The sequence below is a fragment of the Pelodiscus sinensis genome, chromosome 7, assembly GCF_049634645.1.
Source record: "Pelodiscus sinensis isolate JC-2024 chromosome 7, ASM4963464v1, whole genome shotgun sequence".
In the NCBI taxonomy this organism is placed as follows: domain Eukaryota; kingdom Metazoa; phylum Chordata; order Testudines; family Trionychidae; genus Pelodiscus; species Pelodiscus sinensis.
Window position 1 is genome coordinate 74,220,963 of NC_134717.1, and position 23,252 is coordinate 74,244,214.

Consider the following 23,252-nt stretch of genomic DNA (forward strand, 5'->3'; position numbering starts at 1 on the left):
TATTAAATGGAATTATGCTCATTCCAAATACCTTTCAGTCCACTTACTTTAGAATGTGCACTTTTGTGTTTCTACTACTTTGAAATTCTATAGTGCATTCCTTTGGAGGATCTCCTGACAGTACACCAACGTTTAATTTAGCATCAGAACAATACTGTGAGGCAAATAAGGCTCTACAGTGGCCTCATTTTTAGCAAATTAATATTTACCAACAGTTATCCTCAAATACTGTGCTGTGGGTTATCTCTGTCTTTTTCTGACTATAAAGGTCAGGGTTACCAATTTTGATTGGATGTATTCCTGGGGATTTCATCACAAGACATTCCCAATAATTAAAAAGGAATCTTAAATACTTGAAAACTCGAGGATACTCCTGGAGAGTTGGCAATTTAATAAAGATATATTGCTGTGACTCAAACATCATATTACAATAAAAACTGCATATTTTATAGGAACCACTGTAGTACTGCTGTCAAATTCATTTGGCAATCATATGTATTATCTTACAATTTTATTGTTGTATCTCCATTTGACCAAAAGATATTCTCCAAAACCAGTCAGTTTTCTATAAAATCATTATAGGTGACCATAATCAGTGTGAAGGTAGATCAGAAAGCCAACAATTCTTTTTCCATCTAATAGTGTGTCCTCTGGTTGTTTTTACTGGGACAGATGAAAAATGAAAACAAAGGACATTTCTTATCAAGCAAAACTCAAAAATAGTCTCACGTGAAAACATAATGTGTATGACAGCCTACAAATAACATTAAATATGAATTTTCTTACGCAAGAAAGGAGAAATGTCCTTTGGTATATTTACTTCAATCAACACTAATAAGTTGTGCTTTATGTATTTTATGCATCTGCCATCGTAATTATAAACCCTTGACATTTTAGCACAAGCATTTATATATGTCAGGAAAGCAGCCTACAGTCAGCCTTAAAGGAATGGCTGTATTGTTACTATAGATCTACATAACTGTATTAAAATACTCGCTAAGCAGCTTAAGAAAATAACTGTCATGCATGAAGAGTTCATCAGCTAAATTTTGCCCCAAATCTGTGTTAACTACTCAATCTACTGTCACCATGCTAACCAAGCTCAAAATTGGACTGAAATGAATACATGCAGATTCATCAATCAGTTAGATATGCACAGCTGGTACACAAGATGATGGGTCAGAAATGTGAATTTTGGCCAGATTTGAAGGAAAATGGCTCAGAGGGCTTGAGAGCTAGGAATTAGAAACAATCTGTATTCTGCCTATTTTGCAAATTAACACTTGGTCACATGATGACAAAGTTTAAACTTGGTTTGTTGTGAAGATTTGAAGATTCTGCAGCACACTGCCTTTGCCATTTCCAAAACACTGGTGATACGTATTTAGGAAGTTAATAGGGTGAATTATAATTGTCAGAGTGTACTGTCAATACATGAAGCCACCAGTGATCCAGAGTGCTTGTGTAACCAAGACGTCAACATACATGGGGACAATGGACATAGTATAGTACTTAGACTTTTAAAAAAAGCCACTAACAGGGTCAGTAGCCAAAGGCTCTGAAGCAATGTAGGCAGTCATGCAATAAGAAAGCAGGTCCTCTCATGGGTCAATAATTGGTTGAAAGACATGGCTACCCTTTGTTTCCTTAAATGGTCAGTTTTCAGAGCGCATGGAGGTAAATGGTTGGGGTGTATGTCTCCTAAAGGATTTAGAATGGGCCCAGTACAGGCAGTCCCCGAGTTACGCGGATCCGACTTATGTTGCACCACTGTCTAGATGCTTAAGGAAAGCACTGCCTGGCTAGAGCCTGAATCCCCAGGTCTAGGTTGGAATACCCTTTCACATCCTAACTCCCTCACACAGCCCATATCCCAACACCGAGCCCCAGCCATCAGCCAGCCCTCAAACTCCACATCCCTCATACTCTGCCCCACTTCAGAGTCTGCACTCCTAGCCAGAAGCCTCATCCCCTCCTGCACACCAACCGCCTGCTGTAGCCCAGTGAGAGTGAGTGGAATGAGCAGAGTGGGACCCAAAAAATAGGGTGGGGCAGAGGACGAGCTTTGGACGAGAGCATAGGGTGAGAGCACTTGGTTTTATGCAATTAATTAGTTGGCAATCCTAATTGGAGACTATTATCATAGACGCAGAGGACGGTTATTCTCCCAGCACTAATGGAAAGTTAACGGGAGTTGGACACCTGACTCCTGTTTGTGTATTTGAATAGTATCCTCCTACTTCCTTTTTAATCCCTCCTTTTAGTCTGTTGTTAATATAGGTAAAACATTTACTTTTTAAATGATTTTTAACCTGTCAGTACTTGAAAGCTGATGAGTTTAATTGCATGCAAGTTTTGTTATTTTCCTTAGAGGTTTACACCAAAGTGGCACTGTCAATATGAAGAATGTTTTAGGTTGGAGAGGAAATAGAAGTATCTCTTTAGTTCCACTTATATTGGCTGAAATTAGTAAAGTTATATGTTTATGCTTGTTCCTGTACCCATGAAGACTCTTATTTAAAAAAAGTGAACAATACTAATCTAGTTATCAAAAGCATTTTTTTAAAAAATGCATCATTATGAAGTCTTTGTTTAAAATGGTGTACATAGAATACAAAAGCCAGTTTCTGTTGAGGTACAGATAGACAAATGTTTTCAAATAAGTGTGAATGTTCCACCATTCATTCAAAGGTGATAATTTGTTTTTCTTTCCCTGTGAAATTGTGAAACTTCACATTATTTAGGTTTAATTGTGCTTGGTTAAAACTTGTAACTAATCAGATTTTTCATTGCAACGTATAATGTAGTTTGCTTCTTTTTGTATTGTTGCATACTAATAAACACAGTTTGCATGTATAAACACACTGCCGAAGTGGGAGAGCATACAGTTACTGAAGGTTCTATTTAGAGAGTAGAATGGAAGACTGACAAGCCTTGGAAAATATGCCATTTCTTATGGGGCGCAAGAAGGTGGGAACACTTTATCTTTGGTTGACTCTTAAATGAACCATTCCATTAATTTTCTGCATCTTACTGGGCCAGTGAACCCCTCAGGTGCAATACTTTGCTGCTTTGTATTCAGTCCTTCTCATTCAATGGCATTATTTTCCTCCCATTGTCACTTATCCTACTTGTATATAAGATTACTAGAAGATTTATCTGGCGTTCCTCAGGTCCTTCAGGGCAGGGGATTGTGTGTGTGTGTGTGTGTGTGTGTGTGTGTGTGTGTGTGTGCGCGCGCGCTGGAGTTAAAGTTGGGGGGGAGGGGGCCCACAGGAAAGGAAGCTGAAGCTGTGAGGGTGTAGGAGCCAGAGGGGGCCATGCTGGCCAGGTGGCAGCTCTTTGGTATCAGCCCCAGTGGGGACCACGCTGACTGAGGTGGGTGAGAAGCTTACCTGCATCCCTGCCCCAATGAGGTTATAGCTGTCCTGGTCCCCAACTCTGGCTCATTCCCTTTCTGTGTTATGAAAAACAGTCTAATTCCAGGCAGATTCCATTGTCCTGGCACAACCAAACCCTTCCCTTTCTTTATAAGAGAAAGCTGCCTACCAAATTTGGTGGGCCTGGCTCTTACCGTTTAGGAGGAGGATTCTTGAACAGACAGATTGATTCACTCGCTCACAGACAAATTAACTGTCTCAAGTATATAATAAATATATGTATTTGTTTAATGTATATTTGTAGTGCTATGTGTTTGGGTATATATTTGCTTAATTTTATACACGTTTTTGTATAAATCATGCAGTTGGAATAATTATAATATGTTGGTAGTTTTTGTATGTCTTTATATGTTTATATCATAGGAGATCTTTCCAAAATAAAAATTTGACCTTACTAATTTGTTTTACAATAAGCTTGCCACACATACTGACTACTGTTGTGGATAATAAAAAAAAAGGAATAATTCAATATTGCTCCTTTATGGTTGGTGTTTGCCACAAATATAGGTTTTTAAGTATGCAAAATAAGAAGTAAAAGTGTCATGGGGCCAATAATTTATTATTTATCTTGGTAACTGATAGATTAGTAAAAGGAGCTAGATTTCAGCAGAGATTAATATGATGTGTAGAACTTAAGTCCTAATTATATAAAAAAATCTTTTAAATCTACTCCATGATGGCAAATACTTGTAAATTCTTTCCTTGACTTTTTTTTAAAAAACTGGAAATGTTTTAACAAATATATCAAGTGGACAATTTTTATCAATGGAATTTGGGATCACATTCTGTAGATTATTTGTCTGTATTAATAGAATAATCTTTTGATACTGATATTTCAAGAATTAGTATGCTGATCCACATAACAGCTTAGCTTTTTTTAATATACTGTACTATTTAAAGAGCAGCTGAACCAATTTAAAACATGAAAATATTTAGAAACGTACTTTTTTTGTAAATCTTGTTTGGAGACCATCAATTCTCTCCTGATGTGAGAGGATAGTGATATATTCTCCAATTAAAAAATTCTCCATACTGGAAACAAGCAGTCAATTACAAAAAATTATTTTCAAATAGCTAATTTGCATATCCTTAATTGTATTCATTCCGTTTGAAAGGCTAAAGTTTATATTTATAATGCTTTGATTGATTAGCAATGCATTTGTAATGTTAATATGGTTATGAACTAGGTGCTGATGTAAATGGAGTAGCTCTCTTGAATAAATGTTTTTAATAAATTAGTTTTTTCATTGACAAAGGAAAATCTTAAACTTTTCAGCTACTAGAATCCTCAGTGCATGAAATATCTCTTATATATGGTGCAAAAGATGGGAGTTTAGGTCCAGATCAAATAACTTAATTGGTGATGACTGTTATGGAAATGCTTATAACTAATTACTGTAATATGACAAGAATCTGACAATACAATAGACAGCTAAGAGACTTTGATACTCATCATTGTTACTAGTTTCTCAAATAATGGCAGTAGTAGAAAATGTCTATACCGATTTAGTCTGACTTGGGGACTACATCCCACTTTTTCATGTAGATTTGGTCAGAATTACCCACTCATTTGCAATCTCCACATTCAATTAGGGAATTAAGACCTGGGTTCTCTTTCCAGACTTGCCATTGTCTAACTGATATTGTACCTGGGAAGAGACAGTTTCAAAGACAGCTGAGGCCTGGCTCATAAATAACTTCAACAATCAGAATTAGTATCTTATACATGGTTTGATTGTTTGGTAGCGAGCAAGGTGAATGAAACATGGAAATAATGAATTTTTTGTCTCCCTGTTTTGGCTAGTGGGTAGGGTATTGCATGTTATACCATATAGAATTTCTTTACTACATTGCAATTATTTCTCAATACATTGCAATAATATACTATTATGACCACTGCTGATGTTTCATTCATTCTGACTCCCATTTTACAGTTGTGTAAAATGGGGATTGTAATGCTTTACTTACCTCCTGTAAAATACTTCAGAATCTACAGATGAAAAGTGCTGCACAATTATGTAGTAGTAGTAGTAGTAGTACTATTACTGAGGGGGGATATGACAGAGGTATATAAAATCATGAGTGGTGTGAGGAGGGCCGATAAAGAAAAGTTATTTATTAGTTCCCTAAATAGAAGAACTAGAGCACACCAAATGAAATTAATGGGTAGCAGGTTTAAAACGAATAAAAGAAAGTTCTTCTTCACACATCGTGTAGTCAACCTGTGGAACTCCTTGCCAGAGGAGGCTGTGAAGGCTAGGACTATAATAGAGTTTAAAGAGAAGCTAAATAATTTCATGGAGGTTAGGTCCATAAAAGGCTATTAGCCAGGGGATAAAATGGTGTCCTTGGCCTCTGTTTTTCAGAGGCTGGAGAGAGATGGCAGGAGACAAATCGCTCGATCATTGTCTTCGGTCCACCCTCTCTGGGGCACTTGGTGCTGGCCACTGTCGGTAGACAGGATACTGGGCTAGAAGGACCTTTGGTCTGACCCAGTACAGCCGTTCTTATGTTCTTTATGTTCTGCTACTACTACTATAAAATATTATTGAAATATGTGGGCTGTTGCATTAAGATATTCCACTATTGTCATGCTCTGGGGAATGAAACCACAGAGAAACTCTGTCTGGTGCAACACAGAGCAGTATGCCTGTTGACCATCACTTCACTATTTACCCATCAAATGCCAAATTGAGTTTCAAATCCTGGTGTTGATATTCAGAGATTTCAGCGAGCGGTTCTAGTGCTGTCTCACTCTCCTTTTCCTTCAGTAAAAGCTGCAATTCTGGGGAGTGAAGGAAAGTTATCACAGGAAGTCTTCTGGGAAGCTAACCGAGAACTGTGAACTTCCTTAAACTATGAATGATGGTTTACAACATTCATGAAAAAATGTGTGATGCATGTTTGTCATAGCTTTCCCCCATTACATTAATGTAAATAGTTATTTAGCAAACAAGAACTCCAACCCCACTCTTGTTATGGTTTTGATGTGTATGTCTCGCTCTAGTTCCCCCCGTTTGGATTTATGTATTTGGACAGATACTATAATGGAGAGAACTTGGTAGTTTCTTATACTTTACTATAATTTATATAGCAAAAAAAAGGTGTCTGTTACTACAATTAGGGTACATCTAGATTACATGCCTCTGCCGACAGAGGCTTGTAAAATAGCCTACTACACATAGTCAGTGAAGCGGGGATTTAAATATCCCCGGCATCATTAAAATAAAAATGGCCACTGCGCTGTACCGGCTCAGCTGATCATCGGCACAGCGCGCGAGTCAAGACGCGGATCGGTCGACAAGGGAAGCCCTTGTCGACCGCTCCTGTAAACCTCGTTTCACGCGGCATAAGGGAGCGGTCGACAAAGGCTTCCCTTGTCGACCGATCTGCGTCTTGACTCGCGTGCTGTGCTGATGGTCAGCTGAGCCGGTACAGCGCAGCAGCCATTTTCATTTTAATGAAGCTGGGGATATTTAAATCCCCGCTTCATTGACTATGTCGGGTAGGCTATTCTACATGCCTCTGTCGGCAGAGGCATGTAATCTAGACATACCCTTAGTCTTGTCTGATACATTCAGGATAAATACAAATCAGATTTTATCTGGTAAGAGTATACGTATGGTCACGTAAAGAAAGTTGTTTTTCTCTGAAAAAGGGAAACAGGTTTGCTGCTTAATTATTTGTGATATACTGTGTATCGCTGGAATATGTATCGGTAAACATAAACTGACACATTTCTAACAACCAAACTATAAATGAGTGGAAGACCTAAAAACGTCAGTCTCTTCCTTTAAAGCACTTCAGTTTTAACTCCTCTTATTCCCTCCTTTATTTTGTTTCTCATTCCTTTATCTTGTATACTTTTTTATTCCCTTAGGCAAATGAGTTGGGTTTTTTAGTTCATGTCTCTTTGCTTCAATATTTTACAAATCATCAAGGCATACCTATATACGTGGGTATTTGTGTGCACAGTAATAAACCTCCCTCCCCCCCCCCCCCCCCACACACACACACTCACTCTAGCAGAGGTATCCAATGTTGCTTGGATCCTTAACTGTAGTAACATTTTTTTTTTAATTTAAAGGAAAATGTACATGTTTTATTTAAATGGTGGGTCTCAGAGCAGGAAGGTGGGGGTGCTGGAGGCAGGGCAAGAGGTTAGCTGTGTGGGAGGTTCAGAGCAGGAAATGGAGGATACAAGACCCCAGGCTGGAGGTGGAAGGTATGTGAGTGGGGGGGCTTCATAGGTCGGCCCTGCCGTCCAGCATGTCTGGAGGCGGGGGCAGGCCACCTGTGGCACTCCTGAGCCCTCCAGCTGGTGCATAAGTGGGGACACAGCCTTGGGGGTTGGCCCTGGTCTTCAGCTGCCCCCTGCCCCCTGCTTGTCTCGGCAGGGCAGGGTGCCGTAGGCCAGCCCCAGTCTCCAGCCAACCCCTGCTTCTTGATTGTCTGAGGCATGACGAGGGCTTCACAGTCTGGCTCTGGCCTCCAGCTAATCCTTGCCTCCTGTTTATCTGGCGAAGGGGTAGGTCTCCATAGCCTGGTCCTGCCCACTTGCTCCCCCTTTTTGCCCTCCATCTGGTCAGGAAGTAGGGGGGTGGGGCCCAGGCCCAGCCTCCAGCTATCTCCTCTGATGCTTCCTGGCCTCTCTTCTGGGAGGTGTCTCTTCAGGGGGAGCAGGCTATGGTTCCCAGCTCCAGTGTCTCACAGGGTACCCCGTATGCATAGCCTAGCTGTGGGGGTGGTGATTGGGGAGATTCCTGGAACAACCCCTTCCCCGCCCTCCCCCCCCCCCCCTCGTTTAGCATTGTTTGGGACAGAGAGGCCACTTACCTGGTCCAGTGGCCAGCAACTTGGACAGCCCCATCCCATGTGGTCACTTGGCAATATAGCTGTCCCTCCAACCAGTCTTTTCCCTTTCCATGTTATGGAAAACAATTCCATTCTACATTCATCCTGTTTTCCTGACACATCCGATCTCTGTCCTCGCTTTAAGTTAGGATAAGAGGAAGCTGCGTACCTAATTTGGTGGCCCTAGCTCTTATAGTTTAGGAGGAGTTCTTGAAGAAATAGACTTGCAGACCGATGGATGGACTCGCAGACAGACGCACAAACTCTGTAAAATGTATACATTAAAAAATAATGCCAATCTTATTGCTTTGTTTTTTGGAGATAACTAGAAAGTGAATGGTGATCTTTTTTTTTCCTTCAAATTTAGTAGACACAAAATTAATCTCTTAATAAATCTTAAAAGTACACCCTAAACTGTAGAAACCAGTCAGTGGGCAGCATATGTCTATTGAAAGTATAGAATGAGAGAAGTGCCTCAATGGACACACTGACTATGAAGTTGTTGCTACTGTTGCAATCACTTTCTCTACTGTTGACGCAAGTCCGGATACACTGAGCATGGATCACATGACACATGTTCCTTAAATTTAATTCACAAAAGCTCTCCAATGTAAATGACACTAGGATTTTAAAAGTGAAAAAATAAGAGATCGTGAAATGTTATTTTGTATTCTTGGCCATGCTGTCTTGTAAATACCTTATAATATTGTAAGAACACAGCATTCCCCTATTGTCCTTTTTCATTTACCAGAAGATAAACTGAATACAAAGAAATTATTTATACCCCTAATTTATCGTACATGTACGTGCTCATTGTACTTTGAGATCTGTTAAAAACTTGTTTAAACTTGGCTAACTGGATTTCTCCTCCCCATTTTATTTTTTGAACATTGGCCTTGAGGAGTACAGAAGCCGTGTTTCAGATAAGTCTTATTTTTTTTATGGCTGAAATATGGATTATTTTAATTAGATATTTGGAATTAAAATCCTAAGATATTTTTTCCACTATACTAAGTTGCTAACTAATAGTGACAGCACATTGTGGTCCTGATTCAGAAAAGCATGTCTTTTCAGGTCACTGTTTAAGAACATGTGCAAGTTCCACCGAAGGCTTAAGCATGAGCGAAAATGCTTTCCTGAATCTGTGCCTCTATCATCTGTCATTTTCAAATCTTCTTGATAATTGTATTGTACCACCAAGACAGTGTTTGTACTGGAAATCCGTGCCAGCCATGTTTTAAGTATAAACTGTAATATCTTTGGTTTTACAGTTGATTGCTGTGTATGATGAACAAGAATTGCACAATAAGACTGACTGCACCAATGACAGTTTGACAGACAGGCTCAGCCCAGACCCTTTTGAGTCCGAGGTGACTGCACAGCTGGCCGCCTTTCAGCCAATTGGTGGTGAGATTGAGGTGACTTCTTCTGCACTGAAATTGGGTAAGTGTGCATTGTCTTCCAATTTTTAAACTGATTGCTAATCTTCAGCTAGGAGGGTTATCTGCCATAGCCTTTCTGCATTACTGCTCTCTTGCCTCTTTATTTTCATGGTGTTTATTTGTTGCATCTGGCTTCACTGATGATAATGCTATGGTGAGGCCACACAGAATCTTTCAAAAACAGATTGAAGGTGACTCACATTCCTGTGTATCCTCAAAGCACCAGCACTGTCTGACAAATAGCCAGCAAATTAATGACATCTTTTCTACTAGACATCAATATTACATTTTTGAATGGAAAGAGATCCTTCCAAATATGTGGCTTAGAACACAAAAAGAGAGAAGTAAGGCTACTAGCTTGCCTTACTTTACCCTATTCAGATTATGTATTCTAGGAGGTCTAGAATAATGTGAGATGAAAATTTCTGAGCACATGCGGGTAGGTTAAGATTAGAATTTCAATCTTGGGTCTGAAATGTTTGTGCCTTTGTTGGTTTAAAGGTAGACCATATGATAAATGGAATGTTTTGCATTTGGTTTGGTTTGTTTTAATTTAATTAAAAACAAGAGGAAAAGACTGATAAAAAGAACATTCCACCAACATTCCTTTTATTGGAAAATAAGTTTGTGCCTCCCAGGAAAAGTATTCAATCTAACGGAAGTCAATGAAAACTTCCAGATTAACGTTTACATTGTACAGTCTGAACCTCTCTAGTCTGCCACACTCTTATCCGACAACATTTGTGGTCTGGCATGATTTTAGTTCACTGGATGTCCTCTTATCATGGATGTGGCTAAGTTTCTCATGGTCCTATAAAGTTTCTTTAAAGCCACTAGTCCCAGCTCCTAGTATTTTGTGCTGTTCTTCAGCTCTAATTTACCCTAAATATCTTCCAAGAGCTCATTAATCAGTAGGAATGTTGGTAATGCTGATAGACAATATTGACCTCCTGTGGTTTGGCACTAGTCAGGTCCCAAGGCTGCTGGACTAAAGAAGTTCAACCTGTAGTAGTAGGTCATTCACAGTGTTTGTAATTTCAACTTCAGGATTTCTTTGGGCCTGGAGTTTCAGGAAATGATGTATTCTTGCTGCAACTTCCATATATTTAAGAATGCTATGAATAGTATTCTTGATATGTATGGAAAGGTTTCATCTGTGTGAAAGATCTGTAATGGAATGAGTTAACATTCTGTATTATGCACATAAGATACAATATGAAATGTTAAAGATACCTCAACATGTGTTGGAAAATAAATAATGTTCACATAAGCTCCCTGAAGCATATTTTGATAGACCAGTAAACGTGCTCTGTCTTAGCTCAACAGTGTATTCACATCTTGAGAGTGGGGAGGAATTCTGATTCATGTTGTAGCCTCATGCAAACTTATGTAAAGCAACTAAATTGAATTTTTGTTCATAATGGCAATCCAGTAGACCTTTAATTTTAGCATTGCTGGAGGTCACCACATGTCATTTACCAAACAGTTTCATTTTCATAACGGAAATAATGCTAGGATATTCTGGAGTATTAAGGAAAATGAAGATGGTGTTAAAAAGATCAATCAATTATGGTCCCAATTAATTTCCAATCTATACAAACGGTTGTCTGGAAATAAAAGTGAATTTCTCCTCTAAAATGGAATTAAGTAGAAATGAGGATATTGATATTCCACATTTCGGTCAATGATTGTATTTCAGATTGGTTTAGTTAAAATTAAGGATTTTCTAACTGTATGCCTACAAACTTAAAATGAATTCTTAAAGTCTGCCTGTTTTACTTTCTCGCTTTTGCGTTTCATTGATGATAAAAATTCTGCAAAGCTATTTTGCTCTCATTGTCATCTGTGCAAGTCTATTGTCTGCTGTCCTCAGTTACAACAAGTCTGAAGAAAGATGAACTGAATTGAAAATGCAAATAAAATAAGATATCAGTAGTATTGATAGCTATGAGCTAGATTAAAATATGGTGCATCCTCAGATTCAGAGGTTTCCAAAGTTTTTTATTGTATATCCTCTTTGAGATCTACGAGCTGCTTGTGTACCCAATCCCTTCTCATCAGTGATACTTTGTGTGTTGTTCCTAACACTACCTGCACTTTAGACATCTATCTGTATTACGAACAGATACAGTATGCCATATAAAATTTAAAAAAAGCCTTACATTCTGAACTTGGAATGGATAGTTGGAAGTGAGGGACTGCAGTCCCTCACTTCCATCTGTGTTTCATTGGCATATCTTGATGTACCTTAATTACTGTATTTTATGTAATAAATTCCTACAGACTTTTAAAGCTTTGTCTGAGTACACTACTCTGAATATGCAATAAATAAAATATAACATTACACAGTTTTTCCCGTATATCCTTAGAGATGTCTCGAATATCACTGGAATATATGTGCCACAGATTGGGAGTGCCTGCAGTAATTATTGAATTGATTCTGCTTTGGCTTTCAGAAGGAAAAAAAATTAAAAAGTGTTTTCAGTGAAGAAAGATATGACTGTGAATGTACATAGTGAGCAATCCCTGGAGTAAGAAGATAACTATTTTTATGTAGTAACTTTTCAGGATCGGAGACAGTGTATTTTAAGCATCTGTCAGAGTTCTCTAACCATGAAAATGTCTCTGAATTTACCTTAAAATAGGGATTATATCTATCTGGTTAAAAGGGACAAAATATATAGTTATAGTGTGTTTTTTATACTCATTGCTTTAGAAGTCTGTATCCACCATATTGTCCATATGATGGATGTATTTTTAATGATGTCCCTAGAAGAATACTACCATTTGAGGCTGAATAAATAGATTATAGTGACTAAATTCTTTTGTGTTTAAAAAAAAAAAAAAGTGAGGGAATCCATACAAAATTTAAGAAACTATATTGTAAGTATCAGTTAATCAGTCTTTATTTTTATTAGCTATGTCATAATAAGGTAGTTTAATTAGACATTTGCCTAGCGGTAATGCCTTTTGTTGTTTTTCTTCTCTATCTTATAATTACTTATTTCATCTTTCTTTGTGATCAGTGCTTTCCAGCCAATCGTACTAAGGCTATGATTTTAGTTTTCCCTTTACCAAGTGAGTTATGCTTGTTGTCTGGCTATGACGAAAGAAGAAGAGGAGATATTTGACATGGGTTTAAGGAAAAAATACCTTCCCAGCACCTCTAAGAAAGGAATGGACGGTGTATTACGCACAGCAGTTGTTGACCAAACTTGGTATTTTACCACCGGAAAGACAGGCAGGTTGAGGTTGAGGTGTGTAAAGAGAGAGGCTCCCAGTGCTGTGCTACTCCTTTTCAAGCCCTTTATTCCTAGATGATGAGTCAACAACTACCGTGCCCCCTTTTCACCTCTCTCCTCCCCATACCCAAATCCCCTTGTTTAAAGGAGTAGATAGTCATTTTTCTGTTAACAAATCAATTGACCCTTGAAAGAGATCTTATTTAGAAAACAACCCTATATTTGACTTTAAAGCTCAGGGCACCTCAGGGTTTGTTTATTTCCATGTGTGTGCTAACATTTTTTCAAAAAAGTTTTGGGATGCTGGCTTTTATCAAATTGTTTTCATAATATTTAGCATATATTTCTTTTTAGCAGTTTATAGATAATTGTACAGCTATTGATTGTAAAATTTAATGTCTTTTCTGTTAATGAAATCAAATGTATTGCACAGAGAAACAGATGGAAGCATTTGCATACACTGTTATAAAAAAACTGAACCCTTTTTTGGTGTTGTCTTTAAGAAAATGAAAGGGAATGTGATGCCTTTAATTAGCCCACAGCATCTTAAGTATCTGCCATGCCTACAATATGAGGTTAAATATTGGCATCTGATCCTAGACAAACACCCTTGCACCACACGCATAGAAGAATCGAAGCAGGTTATTTCTGCTCACAGTGTCTGAATTCAAACTAAAAAGCAAGTACGTAGTGGTTTTTTGTTGCTTAAGTCTTTGGAATCCAGGACTGAAATTCACTGGGGGAACTGGGGTCAGTTTAGTTAGAGCCATAACATCACAATGTGGTCATGAGCATTTATTTTATTTGTTTCTTATTAAGCCTGGTTACCAAACAATTCACACTGAGGACAAGGCTCTTTTTCTTAGTCTAATGTCTTATTCATGCCATAGAGTAATGACCTAAGTAGTTAGCTATGGTAATTTTGTACTTTTTCTTTCTTTCATTCCCTATGTGCGTCTGTGTGTGTGTTTCTGTACTTTTCTTTCATTGTGTGTATGTATGTGAATAAAGTTCTGATTACATACTTTCACATAACCATACTTTCTTTAAGAACAGTAGTGTTGTCTCCATTCCGTTGGATGAGGATAGGACTGTAGCAGGGAAGGGAAAGAGTCCTTATTTGTTTCTGCTCAGAGCTGATTCCCCTGATGTTTTGCCTTTCTTTGTTTTGTGAAATGGAGAACACTCCAGTATATTGTGTACACTGCAGGGTACTTGGGTTCAAGAATAAGTCCAGTGCCCCAAGCTCCTTCAATTCATAATTCAAATATACATCATAAGAATATTAGGACAGCCATTGCAGTCTGCCTGCACTGAGTTACCCTAAAACAAAACCTGCCTTTTAAAAACACATATTGAAAATATGAATTGCAAAAGTCAAGCTTGGGGGGAGGGTGCTGTGGTAGTTGTAAGGGGAAGTATGATCCCAAAACATTTGGGCATTGCTATATAGCAAGTGCAGCGTTCACACCAAGGGAAAGGCTATTTTACACACCATATTTCATAGTTTTGAAGAGAAGAGGAGGTGGCGGCACACCCATTCTTCATATACAGCAGCTGAATCTTTATTTACAAATCGAAATTTCACATGGTAAAATGGGCATCGGTAATTTCCTTGCTGGAGGAAGGACACATGGTTCATAACTCTTGACATAAAAGATGCTTATTGTCATGTTCATTTTCATCCATCTGGCAGAATGCCCATCAGTTTCCTAGTGGGACAAGGCCACTACTTTTGTACTTGTGAGTTCCACTACTTTAAGCAGGCAAGAGCACTTGGTTTTCTTGGTGGTGGCTCATATGAGATGAAAGGACTAGACTTCCCTCCCATAATCTGGATGATTGTCTCTTAATGGGCAGATCCAATTGAGTAGTTCAGTCAGCAATACTGCCCTTGCTCCATCTCCTGGCTTCAGTGGGAATCAACACAAACAGGAAAAAATGTACTTTGACTTCCACAAAAGTTGTAGACTGTAAAAGAGCAGTCTTAGACTTGACTTCAGCAAAGGCCTACCTCCCCATGAACAGATTCCAGGCTATGAACAGTTAAAAAGAAATCACTGATAAAACAAGTCATCCTCTGACCTCCAACTACAGCCTCGATCTCTTCCTCCTCTAGGACATGTGGCCTCATATATCTGTATAAGACTGTTCAGCAGGATTCACATCTGTTGTTTACAGGCCTGACTCCAGCCTGTTTACAGACATAGACAGCAAGAATACTAAGGTAGCAACTCCTGCCAAGGTCATGGCTTGTTTTTGTATGGTAGATGAACCCAGAACAAGTGCATGCGGGAGTCCCTTTTTTTCCACCGATACGAGATGCATCTGGGATTATGGTTGCATGCCTTATAGTCTGGGGAGCACACGTGAGTGGTCATGCTGCACGAGACACGTGGACTCCTTACCAGTGTTCCCTGGCTGAGCACTTGTCTGGCCACTAACAAGAAATTCACATTCTGCCCAGCTGATTAGCAGAGCGTCCACAGCTAGGTTTTGTTGTTTCTCTTGGTGATGCACATTTGCATATGCCTCGATGCACATAAAAATGTATTCTTTACATGAATGGAAAAGATTAGCAGGAACATTGACTCCTATCAGTCCCCTCAAGGTAAGGGCAGTCTGCATAGCCTGCAAGGCATTCCTTTCAGGTACACTGCCCTGTTGAATCCAGATGTCAGCCAGCATAGCAAACATCTTTTGCATAAAACACACACAGTGGGGGAAAAAATGTCTTCCTCCCTACAGAGCCATTCTATTTATGGAACTGTTCCTCAGAAACCACATCAGACGTTTGGCAACATACCTACCATGTATTTAGAGCTCTGTAGTAGAGAGTCTCAGCAGCCACTTCCTCTTAGGTCAGCGGGACATGCTCAGTTCCATGCTAGACAAAATTGCTGTCCACCTCCAGTGGGAAACACCGTCCTGGCACCTTTTCAGTTCCCAGATGAACAAGAAGTTCAGTTTATACTGCCACGGAACAGCACTGGGCAATGCCCTTCTGTTATCCTGGACAGAGCACTTGACACGCCTTTTCTCCAATGACACTGGCACTACAGAGCCTGCATCATGGCAAAGCTTAGACTGTTCTGATCATACCAGGTGGGCCAGTTTTTGTTCCTGACATATTACGAGTATCACTTTGAAGGGGCACTTCATTGCTTATGGAAACTACTTTCTTCTTTAAAATGAAAAAAAAAAAAAAAAAGAGGCAGAACCAACAAAGCATCCATGAAACTTTTCCCCCCGCCTTCAATAGAGATGAACTTTTTTCACTCTTCTTTACTAAAGACTGCTTTATGAACTTTCAGCATTGTCAAAATGCTTGTCTAAAGGAATTATTTTAAAATGAAATTACTACCATATAACAGCTGTCTGTAGCCATGAACAGGAGAATCAACAATTTGAAAAATATCATACAAAGGCAACAAAGATTAAAAAAAGATTGTGAAACCTGTGACGGTATTATTTTATAGCTCAGCCAGGTTTTTGCCAGTCAGCCACAGAGAAAGAGGGGACAATGTTAATTGCTTCTGAAGTTAGAACGTATTGATAATACATGTATTCATTTGTGTACAATACGTCTACAACTTTTAGACAAAATGACACATTTTGCAGTAGTGGACATGTCTGTTACAGGATGAGCTGTGTTTTAAACACCTTTTAGTCTAGCTTGAGTGCATCCGTCAGGTAGCAAACAGACTTAGACCAAGCCCATGCACCAACTGCTGTTGGACTAGATCTGTAGGTGGCAGGCTTCCTCTTTCTTGACAACTAAGCCTCTTCACCCCAGGAACCAGCAAACCGGTTAACGTGACTCAAAACCAGCTTCTTTAAAACAAACATTGTTTTTACCCCAAAGTATATAGTGTTTAGGGGAAGTGTTAAAACAGTAAAAAAACATATTTCCCTTATGTGATCCTATATCTTTCCTTTCACTGTTAGGCAAGTTCCATTCAGCCCAGTTGCCTCCATCTCTGAAGTTAGAGAATCAGACTGCTGCTGCAGAATGCTGTCTCTCTATCACAGACTATCCTCCAGCTGATGGACAATCATCCTCCTTCTTGCCTCGGCTAGGATCTCCTGGGATCCTAAATTCAGCATGGGAAGGAATAAAGCTTGGCAGACTAGTTGGAGACTAATTGTAGCTTCCCAGTTGTTTCCCCAAGCTCCTAAGATAGTACCTCATCTTTGCCATTGCTGTTGGTTTCCCTCTAACAGCCTCCTTTGATAATGTCAGACGGTATAGTGAGCTAGCTACACATAAAATCCTATTTGGTAGATTAAAAATGTCTGTGGCTAGGCATAATGTAAAATGTGTGTGTATAATTACATTGCATAGGAATGTAGTGTATGAAATGCTTTGCAGGCAGGTGCATGTTATCTGTGTGGTTTGTAATACAAGTATACAACATACTAACAAACATTCATAATTGATAAAAATCGGGGAATCGGAAACAACCCATAGAAAACATTGTAAATGAACAATAGAAATGGTTGAGTTTTTATTACTTCTCTGAATTTTTGCATTTTTTTCTGAGTTACTGTTTGATATTTTTTTTTCAATTGTGCATTTAGTGATTCTTCTTTTTAGTTAGTGGTAGTTTGCTGGCAGGGTTAATAGAAAAGGAGATAAATTCCTTTTATATATTTAGTTGACTGGTACTCTACATTCCTTGTTGTTAGCTATTGTAGTGGTGTTAGACCCGTAAAAGTTGTCATGTTTCATCTTAGAGGTAGGTTTTTCTTGGCAAATTACATATGCATATACTCCATTACTTAAGTGCTTTCCTGTACCTTAAGATGAAAATATTATCAGCTAAATTGTCTTCTTCAGAAAGAATACTGGAACTGAAAGGGCAAAATTAAAAGTTTAGTCTTTTGGTTTTACCCTATGCCAATTGTTTTTTCCCCTTTCAGTCTACGTTTGCAGAAAAGAAAGCACTAATATAATTATTTATAGACAATCTATCATATGGGCATGTCACTTTGAGTGTCTTTTAGTGTGTCTGCTATTTCAAAATATAGTGGGCTAGCTATTTTGACATCCCTGTAAACCTCATTCCACAAGGAGTAAGGGGGACATTTTGGAATAGCGATTTATTTCGACATAAGTGCTGTGTAGACCGTGCCAAATTTTGAAATAAGCTATTTTGAAATAACATATCTTGTGGAGGTAGAGTAGTTATGTCCATGTAGTTGGGATGATGCAGCACATGTGTAGACACTGTAATTTACGTTGGCAGTGGGCTGTCTTATCAAAATCAGACTCCATGCTGGAGTCATGAAATAGAGAAGAAAGACTGTCATCTAGAGCTCAGCGCCTCCCCCCCAGCCATTGCCGACAAAACTGTGCCCACCCATCTCCTTTGTGCCTAATCAGGTACGTGGAGAGCCAGGCTGGGTAACGGGGGAGTTGAAAGCGAAGGGGGGAACTGGCTCTCACCCCTCACATGAACCCGGTTTACTCAAGCATGAACATTCTCCCAAATAGACTAAGAAATACCGTGCATGTGGGGAAAACTGTTCTATTCACCTTTTGCTTTGGAACATCTCTCTTTTTCTGTAATTTTTACTTGCTGCCTACGTTTGGTCTATTGTGTGCATGTGGTAATGATTCCTCTTCTAATCCAAGGAAATGTGCACATACAAATCTCTTCTTAGAAGCCAGTCAGTTTTAATGCAAATATACTAGGAAAACGTGAGCTGCCTGTGTTGATCTGAGGAAGCATTGCTTATTCTTTTTTAAATAAAATATGACTTTGATCTCTTTCTTCACCTTTGGAAGCAGCTCTCTCAGTGATGGTATCAGCCATTCCTGTGCACTGTTAAGACAGATGGTTTAGGTGGATGACAGTATAGTTGATAGCTCTTCTCCTCTGCAGCATTCAGTTTAATTTGGTTTTAAGTAATTGCGATGATCAATTAAAGCCTAGTAGTGCTTTTTAAAACAAATGGTGCCTCTTCTCTGGAGAGCTAAAGGTTTGTAAGATAACTTGTCTTTTCAAAAGCTTCAGAGGGGTAGCTGAGTTAGTCTTTAAAGTGCTACCAGACTATTTGTTGTTTTTTAAGTTGATCCTGTACAGACTAACAAAACATGTAGATGGTATCATAAGCTTTCGTGGGCACAACCCACTTTTTCAGTCAGTGTATATGCATTATGCACATGGGCTTGTGACTTAAGGTTGGTATTGGTTGTGTTTGAGTCATGAAGTTAAGGGTTGTACTTGCACGTGTGAAATTTACCTTCTTGATGAAAATGAAAGTGTTACAGCCATGCTCTTTATAAAGAAACATAGGAGCAAATAGTATATATGTCTTCTGGCACATCACGAAGTAAATGACTTTCTATCCTGATTTCTGTCATGTATCTGAAAGTGGCTCCACACCTGAAACATCCAGGCTTTCAAAGCTTGTATGTTTTTTAAGATAGAAGTATTTTTATCTGGAAATTATAATATAATTTCTGGGTATTTGAGTCCTTTTAAACAAATGCTTTTGGTGCTGATTTTAACTTCACAGAGTTTGTGTTTCTTGATTCCTTGTTTTAGTCTATATTAATACATCTCTATTATTAGTACATTGCTATGAAAATTGAATGTAAGACCATAAGAACGGCCATACTGGGTCAGACTAACAGTCTATCCAGCCCAGTATCCTGTCTGCCAACAGTGGCCAATACCAGATGTCCCAGAGGGAGGGAACACAACATGTAATCCTCACGTGATCCCTCCCCTGTCACTGTCCTCCAGAGAAACAGAGGCTAGGGATACTATACTTATCCATCCTGGATAATAGCCAGGATGGTGGCATTCTCAGGAATGCTTCCAGTTCCATGCGCAGGGCCAGGTAGGCATGCAGAGCTTCAGAGTCTCAATGCGTGGATGAGACGATGGTGTAGGGAGGAGGGGTTTAGCTTTATAAGGAACTGGGGAAACTTTTGGGATAGGGGGAGCCTATGCAGGAAGGATGGACTCCACCTAAACCAAAATGGATCCAGACTGCTGGCACTTAACATGAAAAAGGTTGCAGAGCAGTTTTTAAACTAAGAGATGGGGGAAAGCTGATCGGTGCAGAGGAGTACGTGGATCGGACAGAGACATCTCTTAGAGGAGAGTCTATCGATAGAGATTCTCTAGGTTTTAGTCAGGAGAGGATGGAAGAGGATAAAGTATGGGCCTGATCAGACAAAAAACATTCACGTAAAAAAGAATCTGACACATCAGAAAAGGGTAGAAAAATAAAAAGTGACAAGTTTTTAAAGTGCTTGTACACAAATGCTAGAAGTCTAAAAAATAAGATGGATGAACTAGAGTGCCTTGTGTTAAAGGAGGATTCTGATATAATAGGCATCACAAAAAGCTGGTGGAGTGAGGACAATCAATGAGACACAATCATTCTGGGGTATAAAATATATCGGAAGAACAGAACAGGTCATGTGGGTGGAGGAGTGGCACTATATGTGAAAGAAAATTTAGAATCAAATGAAGTAAAAATCTTAAATGAATCAACATCTTCCATAGAATCGCTATGGATAGTAATTTCCTGCTCTAATAAAAATATAACAGTAGGGATCTATTATCGACCTCCTGACCAGGACAGTAATAGTGACTATGAAATACTAAGGGAGATTAGAGAGGCTATCAAAATAAAGAACTCAATAATAGTGGGGGATTTCAACTATCCCCATATTGACTGGGTACATGTCACCTCAGGACAAGATGCAGAGACAAAATTTATTGATACCTTAAACGACTGCTTCTTGGAGCAGCTGGTACAGGAACCCTCAAGGGGAGAGGCAGTTCTCAATTTAGTCCTGAGTGGCGTGCAGGATCTGGTCCAAGAGGTAACTATAACAGGACCGCTTGGAAATAGTGACCATAATGTAATAACATTTAACATTCCTGTGGTGGAAGGAACATCTCAGCAGCCCAACACTGTGGCACCTATTTCAAGAGGGGGAACTATGCAAAAATGAGAAGGTTAGTTAAACAGAAATTAAAAGGTAGAATGGCTAAAGTAAAATCCCTGCAAGCTGCATGGACACTTTTCAAAGACACCATAATAGAAGCCCAACTTAAATGTATTCACCAAATTAAAAAACATAGTAGAAGAACTAAAGAAGAGCCACCATGGCTTAACAACCATGTAAAAGAAGCAGAGAGAGATTAAAAAAAAATCTTTTAAAAAGTGGAAGTCAAATCCTAGTGAGGTAAATAGAAAAGAGCATAAACACTGCCAAATTAAGTGTAAAAAATGTAATAAGAAAAGCCAGATTGGTGACACTGGACAAGAGTTGGGTGACATTAAAGTAAATAAAAAAATTCACGTCAGTCATCATCATGTAGAAATGTGTAAATTTTCTATACCCAATTGACATCACTTGGAGTGAGGATTTTCACAGCTAGCATTCCAGCCTCTTTCCTTGCTGCTTCATTAAGTGCTTGTCTACACATGAAATTGTTACAAGAGAACTTAAGTTATGTAACGTTTAAGTGCCTTTTACCCACAAACACATTTTTTCAATGTGGGTATTAAACCTACTTTGGAAGTGGGGTTATGAGATGTGGGATGAAGTAGAGGTGGATGCACCCTTGCCCTGAAACCACTGTTGCACATCTGCCAACGCCTCCCACTGTTCTTTCACACTCCCAGCCTGAGTGGGCTGTACTCTTCTGGGGTCATCCTGACCAAATGTTACCTCTCTATCTAAATGCTTGTGTGCAGCTAGGTATTGTCTTTTTCAGTTCCAGTCACTGGAGAGTTTAGATAACTGTGTTATACTCCTATTTATTGATCAGATGCTTCATCATGGTCTGATGCGGCGATCCTGGGATTCATTGCCTTTTGGCAAGAGGAGCATGCACAGGTCTGTCTTAATTATAGCCACTGAAATGAACAGTTATAAAGCAGCCATCTAAGCAAAGGAAGGAAAGGGGGTACAACTGTGCCTAAACCAATGGCTTAGTGTGACCACTTGTGCCCTTATGTTCACCCTTTCTTACAAACCAATAGCTGATTTTGTACAGTGTATGCATAATGAGGTACCATTTGAAAACTCGTCATTCTCTGATCACTATTGTCCTAGTAAAAGGTGTGTGGCACGTTATATGTAAAGTTATAAGATTCTGTTGTATGACATTTAGTGAGAGAGATTACCAGTCTGCAAAACCAGGAACAAATCTGTTCCTCAGTAACAAAAGGCAAACTGACACTTTAGCCAGGTGTCAACAAGATCAAATAGATTATCACCTGGTCAAGAGGCCATTCTTTGGCAGCAAAAAGGGTGTGAGTGAGAAATATACATCTTGGAAAATAAACAGCTCCTGTCTCTACAGACATCTGTCTCCTGAACCCTCAGCTGGAGATGGTTTTTCAAAGAAAGAAAACTCTTAAGAATGAGGAACAGATGCCCCAAAGTTTCTCTCCCTTTATTTCTGCTTATGACATTGACAAGGACAAAGAATGGATCACTGAGCTGGGGAGGGATTTTGGCTGAATGATTCAGCTAGTAAGACTGCTAGAATATGAGGTGAGGGAAACTTTCTGTTTTGAATTTGTTTAGCTTAAGATATTCATTGCATTTTACCTTTTATTTTCTTGTAACCAATTGTGAGTTTTATGCATCAGTATTTGTAATCACTTAAAATCTATCTTTCTCTAGATAATAAACTTGCTTTATTGTTTTATCAAAACTAGTGTGCTTGGATTGAAGTGTTTGGAAACTTCATTTCAGATAATAGGGTTTGTGCATATCCTCTTCTGTTAATTGAATGACAGACTTTACATGAGCTTGTGTTGTCCAGGATGGTGCTGGGAATTATAATATGCATATTTTTCAGAGGAGATTCTGGAGCTGAGGGTTTGCTGGTATTGCCCTGCAGTGTAATTCATGGGTGTCTGGCTATAGCAGGCATAAATACATCTGGAAGTAATTTACATGCTGGAGGCCTTATGTGGGCAGACCAGGAGTGGTTGCTCTCACAGTAAACCAGTGCAAAAACTCAGCCCAGGCTGGAGAACTGAGGGGACACAGATGTTTAATAGTCCCGATTGTATCCTGGGTAATGTTGCAGTCAGGGAAAGGATCTCTGTCTGGGTTATAAGAACACGAAGGATAATAATAGGGAGAGCTGTAAGGATTTCACTCTGCTTTGTGCTACTTGCAAAATTCTGTGTTTTACAGTGAACTTTGTGCTGACCTGTGGGTGTCCAGAAAAGAAAACTTCAGCCAGAGTGAGTGTTCTGATTTGTCAGGGTCCAAGGAGATT

The 23,252-nt window shown here is 39.1% G+C and overlaps 1 protein-coding gene across 7 annotated transcripts in view; it reads left to right on the forward strand.

The window, feature by feature from the left end:
* PARD3B (par-3 family cell polarity regulator beta) overlaps positions 1–23,252 on the forward strand; it is a 604,960-nt gene that overhangs the window by 179,884 nt on the left and 401,824 nt on the right. For all 7 annotated transcript variants that reach the window (XM_075934324.1, XM_075934322.1, XM_075934323.1 and 4 more), the window contains one exon: positions 9,566–9,737. In XM_075934324.1, coding sequence (XP_075790439.1) covers positions 9,566–9,737 — 172 coding nt within the window. The remainder of the gene's footprint in view (positions 1–9,565; positions 9,738–23,252) is intronic.